The sequence below is a fragment of the Hyaena hyaena genome, unplaced genomic scaffold (genome assembly GCF_003009895.1).
Source record: "Hyaena hyaena isolate Hyena2069 unplaced genomic scaffold, ASM300989v1 scaffold_967, whole genome shotgun sequence".
In the NCBI taxonomy this organism is placed as follows: Eukaryota; Metazoa; Chordata; class Mammalia; order Carnivora; family Hyaenidae; genus Hyaena; species Hyaena hyaena.
Genome location: NW_024081608.1, coordinates 283,464 through 304,778, shown reverse-complemented (window position 1 = coordinate 304,778; position 21,315 = coordinate 283,464). Strand labels below are relative to the sequence as shown.

Sequence of the window (21,315 nt, the reverse complement as noted above, 5' to 3'; positions counted from 1 at the left end):
TGTCCCAGTATGTGATCTGTCTTGGAGAATGTGCCATGCGCACTTGAGAAGAAAGTGAATTCCATGGCCTCAGGATGTAGAGTTCTAAATATATCTGTCAGATCCATCTATACCAATGTGTCACTCAAGTCCATTGTTTCTTTAGTGATTTTCTGTCTGGTTGACCTATCCATTGCTGTAAGCAGAGTATTAAAGTCCCCTGCTATTAGCACATTCTTATCTATAAGATTGTTTCTGTTTGTGATTAATTGTTTTAAATATTTAGGTGCTCCCATATTTGGTGCTTAGACATTTATAATTGTTAGTTCTTCCTGATGGATAGACCCTGTAATTATTATATAATGCCCTTCTTCATCCCTTGTTATTGTCTTTAAAGTCCAGTTTGTCTGATATAAGTATAGTTACTCCAGCTTTCTTTTGACTTCCAGTAGCATGATATATGTTTCTCCATCCCCTTACTTTTAATCTGAAGGTATCTTCCAGTCTAAAATGTGTTTCTTGTAGACAGCAAATAGATGGATTTTGTGTTTTTATCCATTCTGCTACCCTGTGTCTTTTGATTGGACCATTCAGCCCATTTACATTTAGTGTTATTATTGAAATGTGTGGGTTGAGATTTTTTGTGTCCTTTGTGGGGTTCATGCTTGTGGTGGTGTGTTCTAGCATCTTGCATTCTTTGCAACATTTCCCTCAGAGAGTCCCCCTCAGGATTTCTTGTAGGGCTGGCTTAGTGGTGACAAATTCTTTCAATTTTTGTTTATTGGGAAAGACTTTAATCTCTCCTTCTATTCTGAATGACAGGCATGCTGGATAGAGGATTCTTGGCTGCATATTTTTTCTGTTCATCACATTGAAGATTTCCTGCCATTCCTTTCTGGCCTGCCAAGTGTCAGTAGATAGGCCTGTCACCACTCTGATAGGTTTCCCTTTGTATGTTAGGGCCCTTTTCTCCCTAGCTGCTTTCAAAATTCTCTCTTTGTCCTTATATTTTGCCAGTTTCACTATGATATGTCATGCAGAAGATCGATTCATGTTACGTCTGAGGGGAGTTCTCTGTGCCTCTTGGATTTCAACGTCTGTTTTCTTTTTCAGATTGGGGAAGTTCTCTGCTATAATTTGTTCAAGGACTCCTTCAGTGCCTTTCCCTCTCTCTTCCTCTTCTGGGATTCCTATGATACAGATATTGTTCTGTTTGATTGTGTCGCTGAGCTCTCAAACTCTTTCATGTTCCTGGATCAGTTTATCTCTCTTTTTCTCAGTTTCTTCTTTTTCTATAATAGTGTCTTCTAAATCACTTATTGTCCTTTCTGCCTCTTCAATCCATGCATTGGAAGCCTCCAGTTTATTATGTATCTCATTTATCGCATTTTTTAATTCATCATAACATTTTTAAGCTCCATATTGTTTGTAGTCATAGTTTCTTTGATATCCTCCATGCTTTTTTCAAGCCCGGTGATTAATTTTATGATTATTGTTCTAAATTCTTGTTCAGTTATGCTGCTTATATCTGTTTTGAGCAGTTCTCTAGCTGTCATTTCTTCCTGGAATTTCTTTGGAGGAGAGTTCTTCCGTTTCATCATTTTGGTTAGCTCTCTATCTCCTGTTAATTTTAAAAGCTTGTTGTACACACGGCCCCTGCGAGTTCTGCTGTATTAAAGAGGGCTCTTTGACTGTTCAGGGCCTGTCTGTTCAGGAAGTGTTCTTTGGATGGTGTCTCTTGGTTTCTCTTGTTGAGCATTTGGTTATTTTGTTTCCCTACTGGTAGTGGTATTTGGGACTCTCCACCATGTGTAGTTTGGCTTGTTTCTTGAGGCATCCCTGGAAAAAGAAAACAGACAACCACAGAGGGAACACAGGTACACAAACGCAGACAAAACCAATAAACACGCAAACCCAGGCCCAGGTAAAAACAGCTACAACAACAATAAAACAGCTGTGTGGCAGGGATGGGCGTGGTTGGATGTAGGCGGGGCTTGTCTCCACTGTGTTCCGCTGGCCTCTCTGAGGCCCTGCCTTGGTGGTTGTGGGGAGAAGAATGGCGTCGCCCCAGTCCCTTCTCAACCAAGAGTTGCAAATCCCTTCTTCGGGTCCGATCTCCCTGTGCTGAGGATGTAGCCAAGGTGGGCTGAGTTCTGTGCCCCACGCTCTGCCTCGTTTCCAGGTCCCCGTCCGCGGGCTTTGTTATACCGCCCTGCCCAGTCCCGCAGGTCGCTGCTTCCCTGCTGCCGGGGGTTGCGTGCGGGGTGGGGGAAGTGTCAGCCGCAGATCTGCCAGGGTCAAGCAGCGATACAACCCGAGTGCGTTTGGGGAACTTAGCAACTTCAGGTCCGCAGAGTCCGCGTCGCCACAGCGCGCCGCCACCGCTTCATCGGCCGCCGCCGCCGCCGCCATGGACGGTGCCGGGCGCCGGCAGTGCAGTTCTTCTGGCGCCTCTGGGACCAGGGCACCTAGGTGAGAGTCAGCGCCCCAGCCAGGGCTACAGAACACTGTCTTTGCAAGCCGAGGGGTCTTCTCTTCTCCAGGGACGGTTCTCCGAGCAATCTCAGCTTTTCTTTCCTTCCCCGGGACTCCACCTGCCGGTTTATGCCTCCCCGCAGCTGCACACGAGCCGGGCTCCCTCCCTCCCTCCGTGTCTCTGGTCCCAGTTCGCACTCAGCACTTGTGAGGTGTCCTTCCCAGTGTGCTCTGTCTCTGTCTCTTCCCAAACTCCTGTGGCTCAGTGTCCTACACTTCAGGCCTTCTCTGTTTGAGAGATGGGTGCAGGCGAAATGCCCGGAGCTCCCTGCTCCTCCGCCATCTTGCAGCAACCGTTTCAGGTGCTTCTCGAATGTAGCCTCCTCCCAGCCTGCCGTCGCTCCGATTTGGGGATCCGCTGACCCCTGGTGCTTTCCAGGAGCCTGTGCTCTGAGGTGGAACCGTGCGCGTGGAGCGGACTCCGCGGAGTCTGAGTTCTGACGCTGAGGTCACGCTCTCCTCTGCTGCTGCAGTTTGCGGTGGGCGTTTGGCTTGCAGCCTGAAGGGTTTCCCTTCTTACTTGCTTTTCCCATGCTTTTGCTTTGTTTTGCTGCTTGTATGACTGTTCCCTCTTTGTGCTAGATTTTTCTTCTCTCTCTTCCCCTTTTCTTTGCTATCTTTTTAAAAAGAAGTAGATTGGGGCGCCTGGGTGGCTTAGTCGGTTAAGCGTCCGACTTTCGCTTAGGTCACGATCTCGCGGTTCGTGGGTTCGAGCCCCGCGTCGGGCTCTGTGCTGACTGCCAGCTCGGAGCCTGGAGCCTGTTTCAGTCTGTGACTCCCTCTCTCTCTGACCCTCCCCTGCTCACGCTGTCTCTGTCCTAGAAATAAATAAAACATTAAAAAAAATTAAAAAAAATAAAAAGTAGATTTTGGGGGCGCCTGGGTGGCTCAGTCAGTTGAGCATCTGACTCTTGGTTTTGGCTCAGGTCATGATCCCAGGGTTGTGGGATTGAGCCCCACATCAGGGTCCATACTCCCTTTCTCTCTCAGATAAAAATAAAAAAGAAGTAAATTTCTACTGTCTATCCATCTGTCCATCATCTGTCGTGTGTCCACATCCAGCCTGTCCATCTGCCTCTCCTTGTATCTCTGTGTCTCACCTCTTTCCAGACGGAGTCCTGTCACGGAGGCTGAGTCCTGAGCACCTTACACACGGCTCCCAACAGGTGTTTTCCTGCACAACAGCGGTGTTCTCGGTGCCCGGCAGCTCTGTGCAGTCGTGCGAACAGCTTCCCAGCTGTCGGAAGGCCCCCCCATAGCTGGCTTGTGTTCAACCCGGGGCTGGGCGGGGGCCGCGGGTGGGGAAGACGGGGGCTGGGCGGGGGGCAGCAGAGCGTCCATCTGGAGCCCCTCCCCTGCCCCCCGGCAGCACTAGCTCTTGGGGTTGCTGCAACCTGGGGTTTTCCTGAGTTTCCTTAACATTAGATTCGGGTTAGATATTTCGGGCAGGAATACTCGGTAGGTGACATGCGAACGTGATTTTAGAATCTGGCCCAGTGGCTCCTTAGGGAGAGGCGGCTGCCGCAGGCTGTGGCCCGGAGGCCAGGCCCTCACACCCTTACTCCTCCTGCAGTGTGTGCAGCGCCCGGCGGAGGCCCCGCCCCAGGCTCGGCTCGCCTGCCCCCTGCCCGCAGTTCCTCTTCCCGGCCGTCTGTCTTGCCACATCAGAGCCCTCGCCCCAGGAACTGGACACCAGGCCCTGAGCTTACTCAGGAGGCCGTGTGACGGTCACCTGTGGACCATGACCTGACCTTCCATTCTTTGCCACGGTGAATTGGGCCCATCTGGCTTGGTTCACGCAGCACGGCACCGACGAGATACGTGGATGCATTTAAAATTCTGTCTGGACCCACGTGAAACCAAATTTCCTTTAACATTTTAACTGAGCCAAAAGCCCCACAATTACCTAATTTTATAAGCGAAGGTTTACTTTTTAAGTATATTTGCCAGCTGTTTCGTGTGTTTGGGAGAGCCAGCCGGCCACAGCACTTGTTTGCCGCTTTCCATCGCGAGCCTGTATGAGCTGCCAGCCTGCATGGTCCGCTGAAACCAGCATTTTGCTTGACAGAAGGGTGCAAGTGTGCAAACAGGTGTTTCCCTGGGAGTAACGCCCTTCGGTGATGCTGGTGGTGAAGACATCTCTGTGGAGCGTCCAGACGGTCTCCCCAACACTCGCCTCGTAGGTTTTATGTGGTTTTTTTTTTTAATGTTTTATTTATTTCTAGGAGAGAGAGAGAGAGAGAGAGCGTGAGCAGGGGAGGGTCAGAGAGAGAGGGAGTCACAGACAGAAACAGGCTCCAGGCTCTGAGCTGGCAGTCAGCACAGAGCCCGACTTGGGGCTCGAACCCACGAACCGCGAGATCATGACCTAAGCGAAAGTCGGACACTTAACTGACTAAGCCACCCAGGCGCCCCCAGGTTTTATGTGGTTTTGTCTGTGTTTCACTTCAAAGCGCTCTCAGAAGGTGGATCTTTACATGCAGTAGACTTTATAAAACCCAGATTCCCGCTTTCTGTGCACTTCTCTTATTCGAGAATCGTCGAGTTGCCTGCGCTCGAGAAGGAGGCTGTCTCTGCCATCAGACCCTCCGCCCCGTCTTTTCAGGTCTTAGATAACAGTGTGCAAAGAACTAGAGCTTTATTTGGTTTCAAAAACGTCTGTGATGTTCTCCTGGTTTACTTTATAAAACTGCTTTTCTAAGCACCAGACTCATTGTTGACATTAGTTAAAAAAAAAATGTTTTTAATGTTTGTTTATTTTTGAGAGAGAGAGAATGTGAGCAGGGAAGGGACAGAGAGAGAGGGAGACGCAGAATCGGAAGCAACTCCAGGCTCCGAGCTGTCAGCACAGAGCCCGACGCGGGGCTTGAACCCACATACCAGGAGATCATGACCTGAGCCACAGTCAGAGCTCGGCCACCTGAGCCCCCGGCGCCCCGTCGGTTTTCCTGATGTTTGGCCCTCACACCCGTTGGCGGGTAGCAACAGGTCCTGCACAGACACTGCTTGTAAAGCCTCAGCCGGCGGGTCTGCCTTCAGCAAACGATAAACAGGTACAAAACCAACATCAGAGTTTTTTGTCCTTCTTGCCAAATTTAAAAGCTAATATGGAGGTTTTTTTGGAATTTGTACTCATCAGCTGATAGAGCCAAGCTGTGAAGTCTCATTCCTTGTTACAGAAATAGAAATCACCGCAGGGAGAGATCATCAGGAGTCCGTGTGATACAAGTCAGCACACGGTCCCCTTGAAAGAAGGGTCTGTCTTGTGAGCGCAGCCCAGCGGCCCCAGGACCTGGGCGTGGGACTCCCATGCCGCTGTGGACAGGTGTGCCGCGGTTCACCCGCAGGAGGCAGACACACAGAAGCCGCCCCTGTGTGTCCGGCCTTTTCTCCTTTTCAGTTCTTCAGGTGTTAACAGATGACTTCTGTGGGCTGAGGACAGGACGCCATGTTTCAGTGATAATGGGAACCCATTCGTTCTTCCTGAGCAGGAGCTGAGTTCACACGATGCTGATCACTTTGGCCAGTGGGTTCATTGCAGTGGCAGACACGGTGAACGGGTTGTCTGGAAGGCCACACGAGCACACTAACTGGGTCAGCAGGGGTGGGGGGTCCCAGGCACTGGCACTCAGCTCTGGGTTGGTCAGTGCAAACTGAGCAAACCCGTGGCTGACTGCCCCTCCCCTGTCATAGCTGCATGCCTGGGGAGTGGGACTGTGCAGTGACAGGCAGCCAGACCATGGGAGGTCCGGCCTGACGGAGGCTCCCTCCCAGGGGTGTCGTCCAGATGTGCGTGCGCTTCCCACCCGGCCACCAGGGTCATCACAGCAGCCTGCGCTCCTGATGACAGAGTGAGTGTTGGAGCCGGGGCCTGGCTCACCGTCTTGTGCTGTGATTGGCCTGGGGTGTCACAGAGGCTCCCGAGACCTCGGCTGGTGGCCGGCTGCCCACTCCCGGAGCCGCTCTCCGCAGCTGGTCCTGACAGCCCCTGGCATGCGGGCGGCTGGGGCTGCTCCAGACTCTGCCAGATGATGCTGAGCACTGGGTTTCATGGTGTCTTCGTGACTGGCTTGTTTACTCAGCCACGTGTACCAGTGAGTGACACTTGTGCTTGCGAGTGAGACTTGTGCTTGCAGCTTCTCCTGTGGTTGGTAGAAAACCAGACCGATGAGAATCCTCATGTATTTTCCTATCACTTTCCATGTGGAAGCGTTCTTGTTTTCTGTAGAACGATGTTTCTAATGCTGTTCCCGCAGTTCACGTGATGTCAGCGTGCCGGGAGGTAGGGTGCAGCTCCGGAGCCACCGCTCTGGCTGGCGGCCCGCCGCTTCCTGGCGCTGTGCTGGCCTTGACACCAGGGACTGACGCTTCCGGAGTTTGGTTTGCGGGTCGGTGCCGTGAGGTCCACCGGGCGCTCAGTACGGCCCTGGCGTTGACCGCGTACAGCAAGCCACCGGCTGGTGTGTATGAGCTGGGTCCCTGGGGAGCCCGGGAACGCCCTCCAGGACCAGCACCCAGCCCGCAGAGGCGCAGCGGGGAAGACACGGGGCAGCCGTGGACAGTTTGGCCGCCAGGACGGGAGGGCCACCTGGCGGCAGCGAACAGAAAGGCTAGTGTGCCGGGCGGGGGAGGGGGCCACTGCACACGAGGAAGGCCGCATCGTGTGGGTGCATCGTGAGGGTGACACACTGACATGGGAGGGAGGGAGCAGGATATCCAGGGGGCGGCAGAGCTGTGGGGCAGACCCAGAGTTGGGGGCCCTGGGCAGAGGCCAGGCACTCCTGCTTCTAGAAGTTACATACTGTTGTAAAGGTAAAATAAAATCTTTTAAATTGGCTACTTTGAGAACCTTTGGAATTGGCCCAAGCGCCAATGATTTTTAAAAAATACATGATTGTGTGACCGTGATATAAAATCATTCCGGTTTCTTTCTTTACCAGTTTCAAGTGCACAGGTCGTGGGCAGGAAGCACACACACCCTGTCGTGCAGCTGTCCCCACCACCTGTCTCCGGAACGTTCCATCTCCCGCAGTGGTGCCCACATTCCCCCTTCCTGTCTCCGTGAAGCGGGTGTCTCCGGATACCTCATAGAAGTGGGATCACAGCGCACGTCCTTCCTGCGATGGCTCGTGTCACTAGGTGTGCTGGTGGCCCAGCCGGCAGTGAGACCCTTCAGCGTGTGGGCTCCTCCCGCCCCAGGAGCGGTGTGCCGGACGGGACAGCCAGCAGGGGTTAGGACCCGTCCCTGGAGCCTCTGGGGCCGAACGCCGCCAGCCCGCGCACCCTGCTGCCGTGTCCCCGGTGTCAAGGACAGACCCCGGCACTGAGCTGCCAGGCCGGCATGCCCGGTCGTCACAGGGCTCCCTGCCCCCGGTAGCACTGAGGACCTGTGTCCCTTCAAGGGTAAATCTCACCAGTGAAACGTATTTCGTTATCAAACACTCAGACGTCTAGGGCCACAGGGCAGCCATTTGGCTCAAGCTTCTGGGGGAATCAGAAGCACAGGGAGCCGTCCCAGCAGCAGAGTTCGCTGGCGTGAGTGACCGGCTGCTTCCTGGACGGATGGTGGCGCTGGATGTGGCCCGCGCCGTCTACCTCATCTTGTCCATGCTCAGCTGCCCGTCTGGACAGGTGGCCTCGGTCCCCAGAGCTCAACACCACCACACCGTGGCGGCCCAGCCCCCAGACGCTCCCAGGACAAAACCGCAGGACAGATGAAGAGGTAAGTCAGCTCTCAGTGACGGGCAGTTTTCGGAAGCTGTGTAGAGAGGTTTGGAAATTGAAATGTTCGTGTCTGTTTTTGACTGGCCAACTGGTGACTGAAGAGATCGTCTGCAAAGTAGTCCTGTCTATCTGGAGGTCACCAGCCTGCGCAGGTCCAAAGGCAGGGAGGTGACCCTACGTGCACCCCTTTCCTGTCTCTCCAGTCCCTCCGGGCTTGGCTACTCGGCCTCTGCTCCTTCCCCCTGCGGCTTCGTCTCTGTACATTCTGCTCGGTGCTCTGCCCTACTGGCATTTGTGGTCTTTTTTAAGCCTGGGAGCAGAGGGGAGGGAGGGATGAAGGGGCACAGAGGCTTCAGGGGCTCATGAGGATTTTTTGCTGCTTGGACAGAAGAGATGCAGTTAGCTTTTCCTTTCAGGAACAGTTCCTTGTTGTGGCCCCATTGTTCAGAATACATACCAATTGCAGAGGTGAGTCCAGTGGGGACGGTCGCTCACGCCTGGAGCACTCAGGGCAGGGAGGGCGGGGGGCGCGCACACTGGTCGGGGTTCAGACAACCCACCACAGACACACGCACCGCCTCCCGTACGAGGAGCGCGGGCCCCGTCACAGGGAGACCTGGAGAGAGCCGGGCTGCGGCTCTGCAAGTGCAGACAGGGCTGGGCACCGAGTGCGCCTACTGAGGAAATAGAAGCTGGGTGGTTAGGGTGGTGGAGGAGCTGGAATAACGTTGAGATTGTCCTTCTGGTCTCTTATTGAGCAAAGCGAAGACTGCACCGGGTTTAAGTGACTTATCGCAGGTCCTGTGCATAGTTGGAGGAAAAGCTGGGTTTAAACCTACACATCGGGGCACCCGGGTGGCTCAGTGCGTTAAGCCTCTGACATCTCAGGTCATGATCTTGTGGTTCGGGAGTTCAAGCCCAGCATCGGGCTCTGTGCTGACAGATTCCAAGTCTCCCTCTCTCTCTGCCCCTCCCCCACTCACACTCTATCTCTCCCTCAAAAATAAACATTAATTAATTAAACCGAATGGCACCGTGGTTAGGGTGTGAACCTGAATACCACTCTCCCTCCAGTGCCTCTCGGGGTTTATAGCAACCCTCTTCTTAAAAAAAAATTAAAAAATTTTTATTTTCTAAATTTTATTTTGAGATAGAGAGGGAGCGAGCACTAGTAGGGGGAGGGGCAGGTAGAGAGGGCATCCCAAGCAGGCTCTGCACTGTCAATGCAGAGCCCAAGGCGGGGCTCGAACTCTCAAAACAGTGAGACGATGACCTGAGCCGAAACCGGAAGCTTAACTGAGCTGCCAGATCCCCCAGGAGCTTATTTTCTTGTCAGCAGCCGAGGGAGCTGGGCAAGCCCTCAAAAACACTGCGCAGCTGGAGAGGTTTATGTGCCATCCCATATGTTTAAAGATTTTTAAAACACCTGCACGCTACATTTGTGATCCTCTAAACAAAGCTAAAAGATGTCCTCTGAAGAGATGCGTGTGTGACACAACTGTATTTACCGGCTTTGCGATGCTGCAGTGGAGTCTCTCTTGTTAAGAGTTCAACGTGAGAGCACGTGCATTAGCAGTCGTGTGGGGCTTTAGGTTCTAAGGTTTGTTTCTCGAAGGCGTTGAAGCATGACCATGTCCCCACGTCCTCAGCGATCCCGTCGGTCGGGTCTCTTTTTTGTATGGAGACACATATTTCCAACACGTTGATTTTTATCAAAGATTTTCTGGGCTTTAAAGAACTTAATACTTCCAAATGTTTGGGGTGTTCCTGATAAAACAGTCTTTGTTGGATTTCAGTTTGCCTGACGGCTTGATCTATAGTCTGCATGAGGATCCCACGCGCTGAGGCTGGGGTGGTGCTCCCGGCAGGTGGCGGCACAGGGTCTGGAGGGTTGGGCGTCCTGTGCTGACAGTGTGGAGCCTTGTTTGGCATTCTCTCTCCTCCCCTCTCTGCTCCTCCCGAACTCGTTCTCTGCCTCTCCCTTGCTAATGCTCTCCTGGTGCCAGAGCGTCATCTGCTGGCCGTGTTGTCTCCCGAGCCAGCAGTGTGATTCACATCTCTCCCTGGTGCCCGGTCGACCCACCGCTGTTCCACATAAGTGAACGTGAAAACGGGCAGTGGCCACAAACCTCGCCGCGTGAAGGACGGGAAACCCTGTGGGCGGGAGCCCCCCAGGGAGAGGTGTCCTGAGCCAGCCTGGCCTTCGGTTCCTGGGAGTCAGGGCCCCACACACAAGGTGGCTCCGGAACAGTCCCCTCCGTGAGGCTGCTCGCATCCCACTGGTGGCTCGCCCTCCCGTCCTCCGGGAAGCAAGAGCTGTCAGCTGGTTCGACCATCGGCCTCGCTGCCACGCAGGCAGTGGCAGGGCCCGTGGTGGTGGTGGTGCCCCAGTGTGGACATTGAGCGCCACCAGGCTCCGGCCGGGCCCCAGGCGGCCCAACAGAGGAGCAGGTCCCAGAGCAGAGCGAGAACACGCGAGGCTCACAGGCCCGTCAGGGGGACGTGTGCAGCACGCTGGGAGGCATGAGCGCCTCGGTGTGGGGAATGTTGGTCTGTCTCTAAGCGGTCCGCCCGTCCATCCACGTTGAGCTGGAGACGTCCAGTCTGAGTGCTTCCCGCGCCCGTCACGAACCCCTCGTGGGCAGCCATGCGGCAGTGTGTTTGGAAGGAACAAGCAGAGCGACCAGAGCACAAAGAACCACAGCTCGATCTGCTCTTTAAACGGTGGTTTTAACTTTAGCACACGAACTGTGGACACACGCACACGAGCAGCGGGTTGGCGCTCTGGAAGCGCGCCGTTACCACCATAAGGGGGCACGGGGATGCTGGGCGTGCCTCGCCCCTGACTGCTGACCGACGGGGACGCATGTGTGGTCGGGTCCAGGCCGGCGCCACGTGCCCAGAGGCACACATGTGTGGACAGCGCCAGGAACAGCCCACGGAGGTCACACGCCAGCCCCTGGGCAACCTTTGGATGCAGGACTGCGGGCACCAGAAGGCCATGAGGACACAACTGGCTCCAGGCTAAACCCCCGACGCCCCCCCGCCAGTTCTGGGTCGTGGGAACAGTCCTACGAAGCCTGCTTCCTGAGAGCACCGCGCCCAGAGGGCACTGAGCGTCCTCCACAGTCCCGGCTGGCCCGGGGCCAGGCCGCTGCTGGACACATGCCCTCCCCACCGCTGCTTCGTTGAAAATCCGAGATCTGTTCTTCGTCCACATACCCAGTGGCCAGTGCTCAGGGTTCTCCCAGAAAGGAGGTGGCACCAGGGGGAAGGGGCTGCTCTGTGGCGGGCTCGGCTCGGCTCAGCTGTCCGCTGAGTCCGTCTAGGCCTCCTTCTGCCTTCGTTCTTCCTGTGGAGGGAGAGGCGGGGGGAGAAGATGCAGGGAGGAGGCAGATGAGGAAACAGAGGGCGGACATGGGGGAGGAGGGGAGAGAAGAAATGGAGGAAGAGGCAGAGAGAGAAGGTGGTGAAGGTAGATGAGCTGGAGGGAGGAGGAGGAGGAGGGGGAGGAGGTGGGGGAGGGGGAGGGAGGGGGGGGAGGGGGGGGGGGGGGGGGGAGGGGGGGGGGGGGGGGGGGGGAGAATGTGTTGAGACTCTCCTGCCTGGGGCCATTCTCTGTCTCTCCTGAGCTTCACCATTTCCCCCAGTTATGANGGTGGGGGAGGGGAGAATGTGGAGGGAGGAGGTGGGGGAAGGTAAGAGAAGAAAAGGTGAAACGGGCAGAGCGCGGAGGTGGAGGTGGCAGCGGGGTGGGGGGATGGGGAGGCCACAGGCGCCCCTCCCCCCCACGCCCTGTGCCGCACAGGCCGTCAGGACGCCCCGCGGCGCTCACCTGGACCGCCCGCTCCAGCTGGGACAAGGCCGCCTCGTAGCGCGGGAGCAGCGGGCGCAGGAGCTCCCCAGGGACGTCGTGCCGCGCCGGCTCGGGCGCCCCCGCCGCGGCCAGCATCCGCAGGAACCTCCTCTCCTGGCGGCAGACGCGGGTGGAGAGGCCCCGGCCTCGCTGAGACGGGCTGCCAGCTGCGCCCCTGCCGCTGCCCCCCACCCCCCCAGCCCTGCACACCCACCTGCACTTTGAGGAGCAGCGTGAAGGCCTGTCCGGTTCTTCCGGCGCGCGCAGTTCTCCCGACCCTGAAACCGAGCACGACCACCTCGAGAGCCGGCCCCCGGGGGGGCACCTCCCGCCAGAGCCACGGGACAGGCCTCACCGGTGCACGTAGGTGCGCAGGTACTGGGGGGCGTCGTAGTTGACCACCAGCTGCACGCCCTGCACGTCGATGCCCCGAGCCGTGGCGTCCGTGCTGATGAGGCTGGAATGGGGAGGGGCTGCAGACCCTGCCCGCGGCCAGGCCGCCCACCCCCCTCCGGCCTGGCCCTGCTGGGGACGCCGCCAGACTCAGGAGGCGGGTTTCCGCAAGGGGTGCCCCTCAGGGGCCCAGGCCCAGAGCCCTGCAGCCCCGCTTCCCGTACTCACAGCTGAATCTTGCCCTGCTCAAACCGCTTCAGCACCCCCTTCCTCTGGCCGGGCCCGCAGCGGGAGGAGAACTCGGCCGCCGCCACGCCCCCGACAGCCTGGACCAGCAGGAAGAGCCTGCGGGGGGCGGGGGGCAGGGGGGCTGGAGGGAGCCGCCTCCCCGCTGCACGGCCCCCGCCCCCACCCCACCCCCGCCGGAGCCCCGCCTCCCTGCTGCACGGCCCCCTGCCCCGCCCGGCCTCACCTGTGAGAGTTCTCACGGGAGTTAGTAAAGCAGAGGACCCTGGAAAACCTCATTTCCAGGATCAGGTGCAGGATGACCAGTGGCTTCATGCGGAGGCTGCAGGGGACGTAGTGGTGCTGCGGCAACAGCACACGGTTGGCCCGGCCCCAAGCGCCACAGTGCGCCCCCCCCCCCCCCCGCTCAGTCCTGTGCGCCCTGCTCACCGAGAGCCCCTCAGGGAAGGCATACTTCCCGCCCGAGTCCCCGGCCGCGTCCGCATCTCGGGGACCCCCGTGTGCCAGCCCCGCGGAGAAGAGGCAGGGCTGGTGGAGGCCCAGCTGCTGCAGCTTCTCGGGGTTCTGTGTCAGGGTGGCCGAGAAGAGCAGCTTCTGCAGCGGCAGCTGAGGACAGCAGGTGCTGGAAGGGAAGCGGGCAGTGGGCCAGCAGCCCTGGCGGGGGCAGCACACCTCAAAGCCCCGGCCGCCCCAGAACACGCCACACCAGGGCAAAGTGGGTCTCAGAGATGGGGACCACGGCAGGGAGACCACACGCAGGCGGCCCCACCAGGCGTGGGGCAGAGCTCAGTGCCGTGTACCTGGCGGCGGTGGTGGCCCGGAGCTGCCTCCTCTGGAGCAGGGCACAGGGGTCCTCGGCGCCATCCCTCGGGAAGGCCGCCTCCACCACCCGGGGCAGCCAGGACTGGTGCATGCTGTCGATCATGCGGTCGGCCTCGTCGATGATCTAGGAGAAGCGGGAGGCCTGAAGCGCGGGGGCTGAGGTCAGCCTGGCTCCGGGCCGCGCCTCCCTGCAGGCGAGCCACGTACCAGGAAGCGGAGATGCTGGAGGCTGAAACCCGGGGTCTGGTCGATGTGGTCCACCAGGCGGCCAGGCGTGGCCACCACCACGTCAGCCACGCAGCGGAAGCCGTCTGCCCTGGGGAGCAGAGAGCGGCTCGGCAGAGGCCCCCATGCCGCCCTCCCCACACAGCGGGGGGCCCGCCGGCAGCAAGGCACTCTGTTCTCGCGGGAGCCGGGTGGTTACGATGTGGCTGCTCCGTGCTCCCCGAGGGCCCCACAACCCAGCAAGACCTACGTCTTCTGAACGAGACTCTCCTGCTCCTTGACCAGTGACTTCTGCCCGGTGATCAGGGCGACCCGCAGAGGAGTGGCATCCGTGTAGATGTTGAACACTTTGCTCACCTAAAAAAGGAGTGGCCCTCACCAGCCTGGTAGGGAGCACCTGGAGGTGAGGATCCCGAGACTGCCTTCACGGCCTGGAGCGCACGTACCTGCTGGGCCAGCTCCTTGGTGGGCAGCACGACCAAGGCTCGGACCTGGCACACAGCTCGACACAGCAGGGCCTGTGGGGTGGGGACGGCCACCGGTGTCAGCAGGGCCGGCGCCCTATCTGCTGAGCCCTGCCCCACCACCGAGGGCAGGGACTTCACACTCACCTGTACCACGGGAATGACGAAAGCCAGAGTCTTCCCGCTGCCCGTTGGGGCAGAAACACAAAGGTCACTGGGCCGGTAGCCACCTCTGGCCACCAGAAACCCGCTGGCTGTGCTCTCCAGGAGAGCAGGAATCACCGCGGCCTGGACTAGACGAGGAAGAATGACAGGATGTGTCTCTGCGGGAACATCCAGAATCGGCACAGGCACCAAACCCAAAGGAGCCTTGTCCCCCGTCTGTGACTTCCAGGCCAGGCTGCTCTCACTCAGGACGATGCCAGAGCCTCTAGGGACCACCAGGCCCAGGCGCCCAAAGATACCAAATCCCAGACCGCGCCTGACACTGGACCCGCCTAGGGGGCCGCGTGGACGGCTGTCGCAATGTGGCCTTGCCGCTACGGCTCTGCGTGACTCTGCCCAATGCTCCTGAAGGTGCCTCCCGCCCCCCGAGCACCTGGGAAGTAGGACGAGATGCCCTGTGCCTGCAGCCTCTTCCGCATGTCAGGGTGGACGGCAGGGATGTCATCGATGGGCACCAAGTCTTCAGTGACACTCTTTCCGACACAGCTTGGCTTAGCCAACCACGAGGGCAGGAAAGGCTGGACCTACCGAAAAGAGAAAGGAGTTGGGGCGCCTGGGTGGCTCAATCGGTTAAGCGTCCGACTTTCGCTTAGGTCATGATCTCGCGGTTCGTGGGTTCGGGCCCCGCGTCGGGCTCTGTGCTGACTGCCAGCTCAGAGCCTGGAGCCTGTTTCAGAGTCTGTGTCTCCCTCTCTCTCTGACCCTCCCCTGCTCACGCTCTCTCTCTCTCTCTCAAAAATAAATAAAACATTTTTAAAAAATGAGTGCAAGAAATTAAAAAAAAAAAAAGAGAGAGAGAGAAAGGAACCAAGTGAACCCTCCAGAGCCCGTGGAATTAGGAGAGCACGACCAGTGGACTCGGGTCACTGACACCCAGAGGCCACAGCAAGGCAGGCCGCACAAGCCTTCTAACCAGCCTCCTGGCATCTCCCACCCCCCATGACCCACCTTCCAGACAATCTTTAAGGGAATTAAGAAACACACACCAGAAAGCAGCTCTCCCCTGAACTAAGCCCCTTGGGGACCTTCCTCTCACACCGGTGGGAATGTCACATCCTGGGCCCCGCACTCACCTGCCCCAATTTCCTATCACTGGCTGTACCCTAACCACACAACCCTCTCTTTACACACCACAGCTCACTACTGTCTCAGGGCCTTTGCCCCAACCCTGCTCTGTGCCCCGGGCTCACCTCCCTGGTCCATCTTGCCCAAGATGATCCCTGTCTTCTGATTCCAGGTCAAGGGGGACCTACTCCATGCAGTCAGTGACACAGACGCGCCCCAGGCAGCCCGCAAGCCTACTGTTTCCTTCCTGGCAATCCCTCACCCGAGAGCTCTGTAACTTCCTACCTGCTTACTGAGAACCTGCACTGAAACAGACTCCTCAGATACGCCCCCCAACCACGGGAAAAGGTTTTAGAACCACCACCACCACCACCCCCCCGTTCTAAACCCATTTAGAACGCTTATCTGCAATTTTTAAACGTTTTTACGATTAAAGGCAAAAATCCTGAGCTGGCACGTAATTCAAGTTACCACGAAAAAACCGCCAGACAGACGGCGTTCAAAGCCGTTCGCCTCCTGACCGGCACGGCCCCCGGAGCTACCCCGCGAACACGCGCTGGGCCCGCGACAGCCGCGCGCACCCGCTTCCCGGGTGAAGCAAAGTCGCGGAAGACTTCCCGTCGCGCCCCGGGCCGCTCACCTTCGGCGCCCTGCTTCTCTCATAGCCCCCGAGCAGCAGGGCGTGGGCTGGAGGCCCCGAGGCCTCTTCGGGGGGCCGTTCTCCTGAGTCCCCGGGCGGCCCCGCGGCCGGGGCGCCGGCGCTCCTCTCCCCCGGAGCCTCCTCGCTGCTCCCTGCGCGGCAGAAGCGGGCGCGGGCGGCGCATGAGCGACACCGCCCGCCCCGCCGCGGACCCGGGTCCCGCCCGGCCCGGCCCCACCTGCGCCCGCGTCCTCGCCGTCCGATTTCCGCCGCTTGCCCCGCGGCGCGTGCGGGCTCCCCCACGCCCCGCCGCACTCGCGCCTCCGCGGTCTGCGCGGCCGCCGCCGCCGCCGCCCCGCCGCCTCCGAAGTCTGCGCGGGCTCCCGCTGCGGCGGCTGCTTTTGCCGCTGCCGCTCTCGGGCCCGGCACTGCAGCCGCTCCAGCAGCGCGCGCGCCCGGCCGTCCGCGCCGGCCTCCGCCCCGGCCGCCTCGGGGCCCGCGTACCGCGCGACGTGGAAGAGCGCCATGCCGGCCGGCCGCAAGCTTCTCGGCCAGACGCGCGGCGATGACGTCGCGTGGGCGGGGCGGCGGGGGAGTGCGGGAGGCCTGGGCGCGCGGCGATGACGTCGCGTGGGCGGGGCGGCGGGGGAGTGCGGGAGGCCTGGGCGCGCGGCGATGACGTCAGGGGCGCGCCGGGCGGAGGCTTGAGAGTCGGTGCGTTCCGCGTGGGGCGGCGGCGGCATGGAGCGGGACCTAGGCCCCGGGGGCGCGCGCCGGGCGCTGGGCCGCCTGCTGGAGGCGGTGCTGGCCAGCCGCGCCGAGGCCAACGCCGTGTTCGACATACTGGCCGTGCTGCAGGTGGGGGCGCGCGGGGCGGGTCCCGGGGTCGGAGGCCGGGAAGGGGGCGCGCACGCGGGCCGACAGCGGCGTAGCGGGATCCGGGCTTTCCCGGGCGTCTGCACCCGTCTCGAAGGGCTCCCAGGTCGGGGGAGGGGGTTCAGGTGGGACGGTGACATCGAGGCCGTGAGTGGGGAGGAAGGGGACTCCTGCGACCACCCTGTCCCTGCAGTCTGAGGACCCAGAGGAGACCCAGGAAGCGGTGCGCGCCTGCAGCCGTCTATTCGGGGCCTTGCTGGAGCGGGGAGAGCTGTTCGTGGGCCAGCTGCCCCCTGAGGACATGGTCATGGCAGGTGAGCGTCCCACAGCGCGCCGGGTCCAGGGTCTCCCTTCTGGAAAAGTTGGAGGGACACTTTGTCAACAGGGAATGAGCCCCCCAGCGGCCCCCTGTGGGTTGGGTCGATTGCGCTTAGGGTTGGGGTGAAGAAAAACGCTCTTGTACGTAATTGTTTTGGAGCAAAGATTGACCATGCTGCAGTTTTTCAGGGTGGTTTTTTTTTTTTTTTTTTTAAGTTTGTCTGTTTTGAAAGAGACAGGATGACTGAGGGAGGAACAGAGAGAGAGAGGGAGAGAGAATCCCAAACGGGTCTGTGCTGCCAACGCAGGGCCCAACCCGGGGCTTGAACTCACAAAAACGCGAGATCATGACCTGAGCTGCAGTCAGGAGTCAGATGCTCAATCGCCTGAGCCACCCAGGTGTCTCTGTTGTTTTGTGTGGAATCACTTGTGGCATCTGATCCTGTTTCACGTGGGCGGTTGGGGCTAGTGCTCCCCCCGCTGGTTGTAGGGTCTTGGGGTAAAGTGAGGAGAATAGGGGCCTGTCCTTGGGGTAGGAGTGTTTTCCCACCGCCGTCAGGTCTGGGGTCACGGTGACTTGCTTCCGCTCACTTCCCAGGTGGGGCTGAGTAGAGAAAACCTGGGGGAGGGAGTGGCCGAGTACAGCTTGGTGCCTGTGGTCTGACCCTCCCGCTCCACCCCAGGGTCCCAGGGGGCCACGCGGAAGTACAAGGTGTGGATGAGACACCGCTACCACAGCTGCTGTAACCGCCTGCAGGAGCTTCTGGCTCACCCCTCTTTTGAGGTCAAGGTGAGTCAGGCTGCTGGCTTTGCCTCTGCCTCGAGCATCCCCTGCACCCCCAGCCTCTGGGCCGTGTACACTCAGGCAGGGCCGAGGCCGCAGGCTGCTGCGGTTCCACGCTCACCTGAGGACATCGGACTTTTTCTCTGCTGGGCTTTTTGGCGGCTGGTTTTGTTCTGTGTCCTGACACGTAGGCGACTGTTTTCTTAGTGCATTTGAACTTCAGTGCTGGGGGGTGACCTGTGGTCGGGGCACCTCGGCCACTTGCCCGCCCGCCTTCCCCAGGAGCTGGCTCTCAGCACGCTCATGAAGTTCGTGCAGCTGGAAGGAACGCATCCCCTGGAGAAACCCAAGTGGGAGGGCAACTACCTGTTCCCCCGCCAGCTCTTCAAGGTGGGGCGCGCTGGGGGGGCTCCCGAAAACCTGGGCAGAGCTGGGATGGGCCCTCGGTGCAGGTGGCTACTGAGCGTGATGCTTCTGCCACGCCCTCACCTGGGGGAGGGGGGCTGGAGGGCGTGGCGGGGCCCCCGGGCTCACCCGCCTGCCCGCCACACAGTCGGTGGTGCAAGGCCTGCTGTCCCCGGCGGAGGACCGCTCGCTGCTGGTGTGTCACTTCCAGGAGCACCTGCAGCACGATGACATCCGCTACCACACGATGCTGGCGGCCACGGACGTCGTGGGCAGAGTGGCTGACGGGCACCATGAGGTGAGCTGGGCCCCGTGTCTGGGGGAGGGCCGGGGAGGGCCGCGCCTGAGCTCACGCCGGGCTTTTGGCAGGTGCCCCTCGCTTTCTGGAACAACGCCTTCGCGCTGCTGTCTGCTGTGAGCCTCCCTCGTGAAGAGACTGGCTCCTCCAGCTTCTACGTGAAGCACGCTGGTGAGCGTCCCCGGCGGGGGGCGGGGGGACACCCAGTGGGGGGGGGAGACCCTGTGAGCTGCCTCCTCTCTCCGCACATCCTCTGACCCCTGCCTGCCTTGCAGAGCTGTCGCACAAGTGGAAGGTCACTCATCTGAAGGTGAGATGCTGTGGAGGGCTCGGTGGCCTCCCTGGGGACAGGGCTCCCTTCAGATGCAGGTGGCATGTGCGGGGCTTGAAGAATTTTCCCGGTCCAGACAGCCTCGAGCGTCCCTCACGGGGGTAGGGGTGGGGGGGGGGGGTGGGAAGGGGCCGGGGACCTGGCTCCAGGCTCTCTCGGCCCCCGGGCGCGAGCATTGTTGCCACGTGTGCTCTGGGTGTGCTGCTTGCCCGCTCTCTGCGGCCGTGTTCCAGGCTGCGTGTTTCTTCTTGCTTTGCCGGAACTTCTCCGGTTCAGCGTTTTTAGGGCTTCTGCAGGGCAGGAGGGAGGCAGTGCTGTGCACCCTTGACCCCACCCTGCCCCCCTCCCCCCCGCAGGAGCACAGAAAGGCCTTCCAGCTGATGTGGCTCGGCTTCCTCAAGCACAAGGTACGGGCGGGGGCGGAAAGCCGGCACCCCAGGTCTGGGCCGCTCTGGCCCATGTGCTTCCTGGGGTGGGTGGGGGCGGCGCACCCACCGCCGTCACACCCCTTCCAGCTGCCCCTCGGCCTGTACAAGAAGGTGCTGGTGATCATGCACGACTCCATCCTGCCCCACCTGGCCCAGCCCAGCCTCATGATCGACTTCCTTACCCGGGCCTACGACGTGGGTGAGCGCGGGGCTCCTGGAACTGCAGCTGGAGGAGCGTCCTCGGGCCTGGCCGGTCGGGGGCGTGTGTGTCAGAGCCCGATTCCCCTCCCAGGCGGGACTGAGCCCGGCGGCGGGGCTGGGGGCGCCGGGGGCGGCGGGGGCGGGGCCTCTCAGCTGCACGTTCGTCTGCAGGCGGCGCCATCAGCCTGTTGGCTTTGAACGGACTTTTTATCTTGATTCACAAGCACAACCTGTGAGTGTCGGCCTGGGCCGCCCGCCTGGGCCGGGGGTCTGCTGGGCTGCCCCGGGGGGGGGGGGGGGGGGGGGGGGGGGGGGGCCGGGGGGGGGGGGGGGGGGGGGGGGGGGGGGGGGGGGGGGGGGGGGGGGGGGGGGCCGGGGGGGGGGGGGGGGGCGGGGGCGTGACGGAGCCGCAGACCGTCTTTGCATTCTGGGTCCCCCGCCCCCGCCCCCCTGGCTTGCGGGCCGCTCCTCGCCTGTCCCCGCGTCCAGCGAGTACCCGGACTTCTATCGGAAGCTCTATGCTCTCCTGGACCCGTCTGTCTTCCACGTCAAGTACCGGGCGCGCTTCTTCCACCTGGCCGACCTCTTCCTGTCGTCCTCGTGAGTGGGGGGGGGGGCTCAGAGGGGCTCAGACCCGAAGTGGGGGGCGGGGGGGCGGGGCGCCCCTCACAACCCCCCCCCTTCCCGCCCAGCCATCTGCCTGCCTACCTGGTGGCTGCTTTCGCCAAGCGCTTGTCCCGCCTGGCGCTGACGGCGCCGCCCGAGGCCCTGCTCATGGTGCTGCCTTTCATCTGCAACCTGCTGCGCAGACACCCAGCCTGCGGCGTCCTGGTGCACCGCCCGCGGGGCCCTGGTGAGCACGGGGCGGGGGGGCCTGGGGGGGCGGGGGGGCGGGGCTGCCTCCAGCAGCACAGGTTGTGAGCAGGACCCGGCTCCGGTTGCTAGAGCTGGATGCTGACCCCTACGACCCCGAGGAGGAGGACCCGGCCAGGAGCCGCGCCCTGGAGAGCTCGCTGTGGGAGCTGCAGGTGAGCCCGCTGCGCCTCCCCTCTCCCCCGGGGGCCGCCGTGCTCCCACCCCGTGCCCCGGGAGGGGGCGGTGACGTCCTGTGTGCCTCTCCAGACCCTCCAGCGGCATTACCACCCCGCGGTGTCGCAGGCCGCCAGCGTCATCAACCAGGCGCTGTCGGTGCCCGAGGTCAGTGTCGCGCCGCTGCTGGAGCTCACGGCGTTCGAGGTGAGAGCGGGGCTGAGGCGGGGCTGGGCGGGGCGGGGCGGGGCCGTGTGCTGTGGGAGCACCCGCCGTCCCTCGTCCCTTGCAGGTGTTTGAGCAGGACCTGAAGAAGAAGAAGGGCCAGGAGTCAGTGCCTCTGGAGTTCCTCCCCGCGCAAGGGCTGCTGGGCCGGCCCAGTGACCTCTGCGCCCAGCACTTCACGCTCAGCTGACCCTGAGCGTCTGCCCCCCGAGAGGCAGTTACAGGCGGAGCCGCTTCACTGCCAGC

The 21,315-nt window shown here is 60.5% G+C and overlaps 2 protein-coding genes across 4 annotated transcripts; one reads left to right on the top strand and one right to left on the bottom strand.

Annotated features, from left to right (window-relative positions):
• The first annotated feature begins 8,184 nt into the window (after window positions 1-8,184).
• NOC4L (nucleolar complex associated 4 homolog) lies at window positions 8,185-21,315 on the top strand. Of its 3 annotated transcripts, XM_039221293.1 has the most exons (16): window positions 8,185-8,236; window positions 8,655-8,706; window positions 17,244-17,364; window positions 18,052-18,158; window positions 18,435-18,542; window positions 18,706-18,855; window positions 18,927-19,026; window positions 19,131-19,165; window positions 19,543-19,593; window positions 19,702-19,813; window positions 19,987-20,047; window positions 20,305-20,415; window positions 20,508-20,668; window positions 20,761-20,843; window positions 20,938-21,051; window positions 21,137-21,315. In XM_039221293.1, exons 1-16 carry the CDS (start codon window positions 8,229-8,231, stop codon window positions 21,257-21,259), a joined length of 1,497 nt encoding a protein of 498 aa, XP_039077224.1. In that variant the 5' UTR covers window positions 8,185-8,228; the 3' UTR covers window positions 21,260-21,315. The 3 variants fall into 3 exon arrangements, with proteins under 3 accessions (XP_039077224.1, XP_039077223.1, XP_039077222.1); XM_039221292.1 differs by lacking the exon at window positions 8,185-8,236 and having other exon boundaries at window positions 8,357-8,706; XM_039221291.1 differs by lacking the exons at window positions 8,185-8,236; window positions 8,655-8,706 and adding an exon at window positions 16,872-17,032.
• DDX51 (DEAD-box helicase 51) lies at window positions 10,950-16,718 on the bottom strand. Its single transcript, XM_039221290.1, is given in 15 exon segments — window positions 10,950-11,590; window positions 12,074-12,208; window positions 12,309-12,372; window positions 12,450-12,551; window positions 12,716-12,832; window positions 12,960-13,075; window positions 13,163-13,355; window positions 13,534-13,679; window positions 13,763-13,871; window positions 14,031-14,137; window positions 14,227-14,298; window positions 14,392-14,537; window positions 14,843-14,993; window positions 16,175-16,336; window positions 16,339-16,718. Coding segments are annotated over 15 exon segments (2,010 nt in total). The 5' UTR covers window positions 16,702-16,718; the 3' UTR covers window positions 10,950-11,563.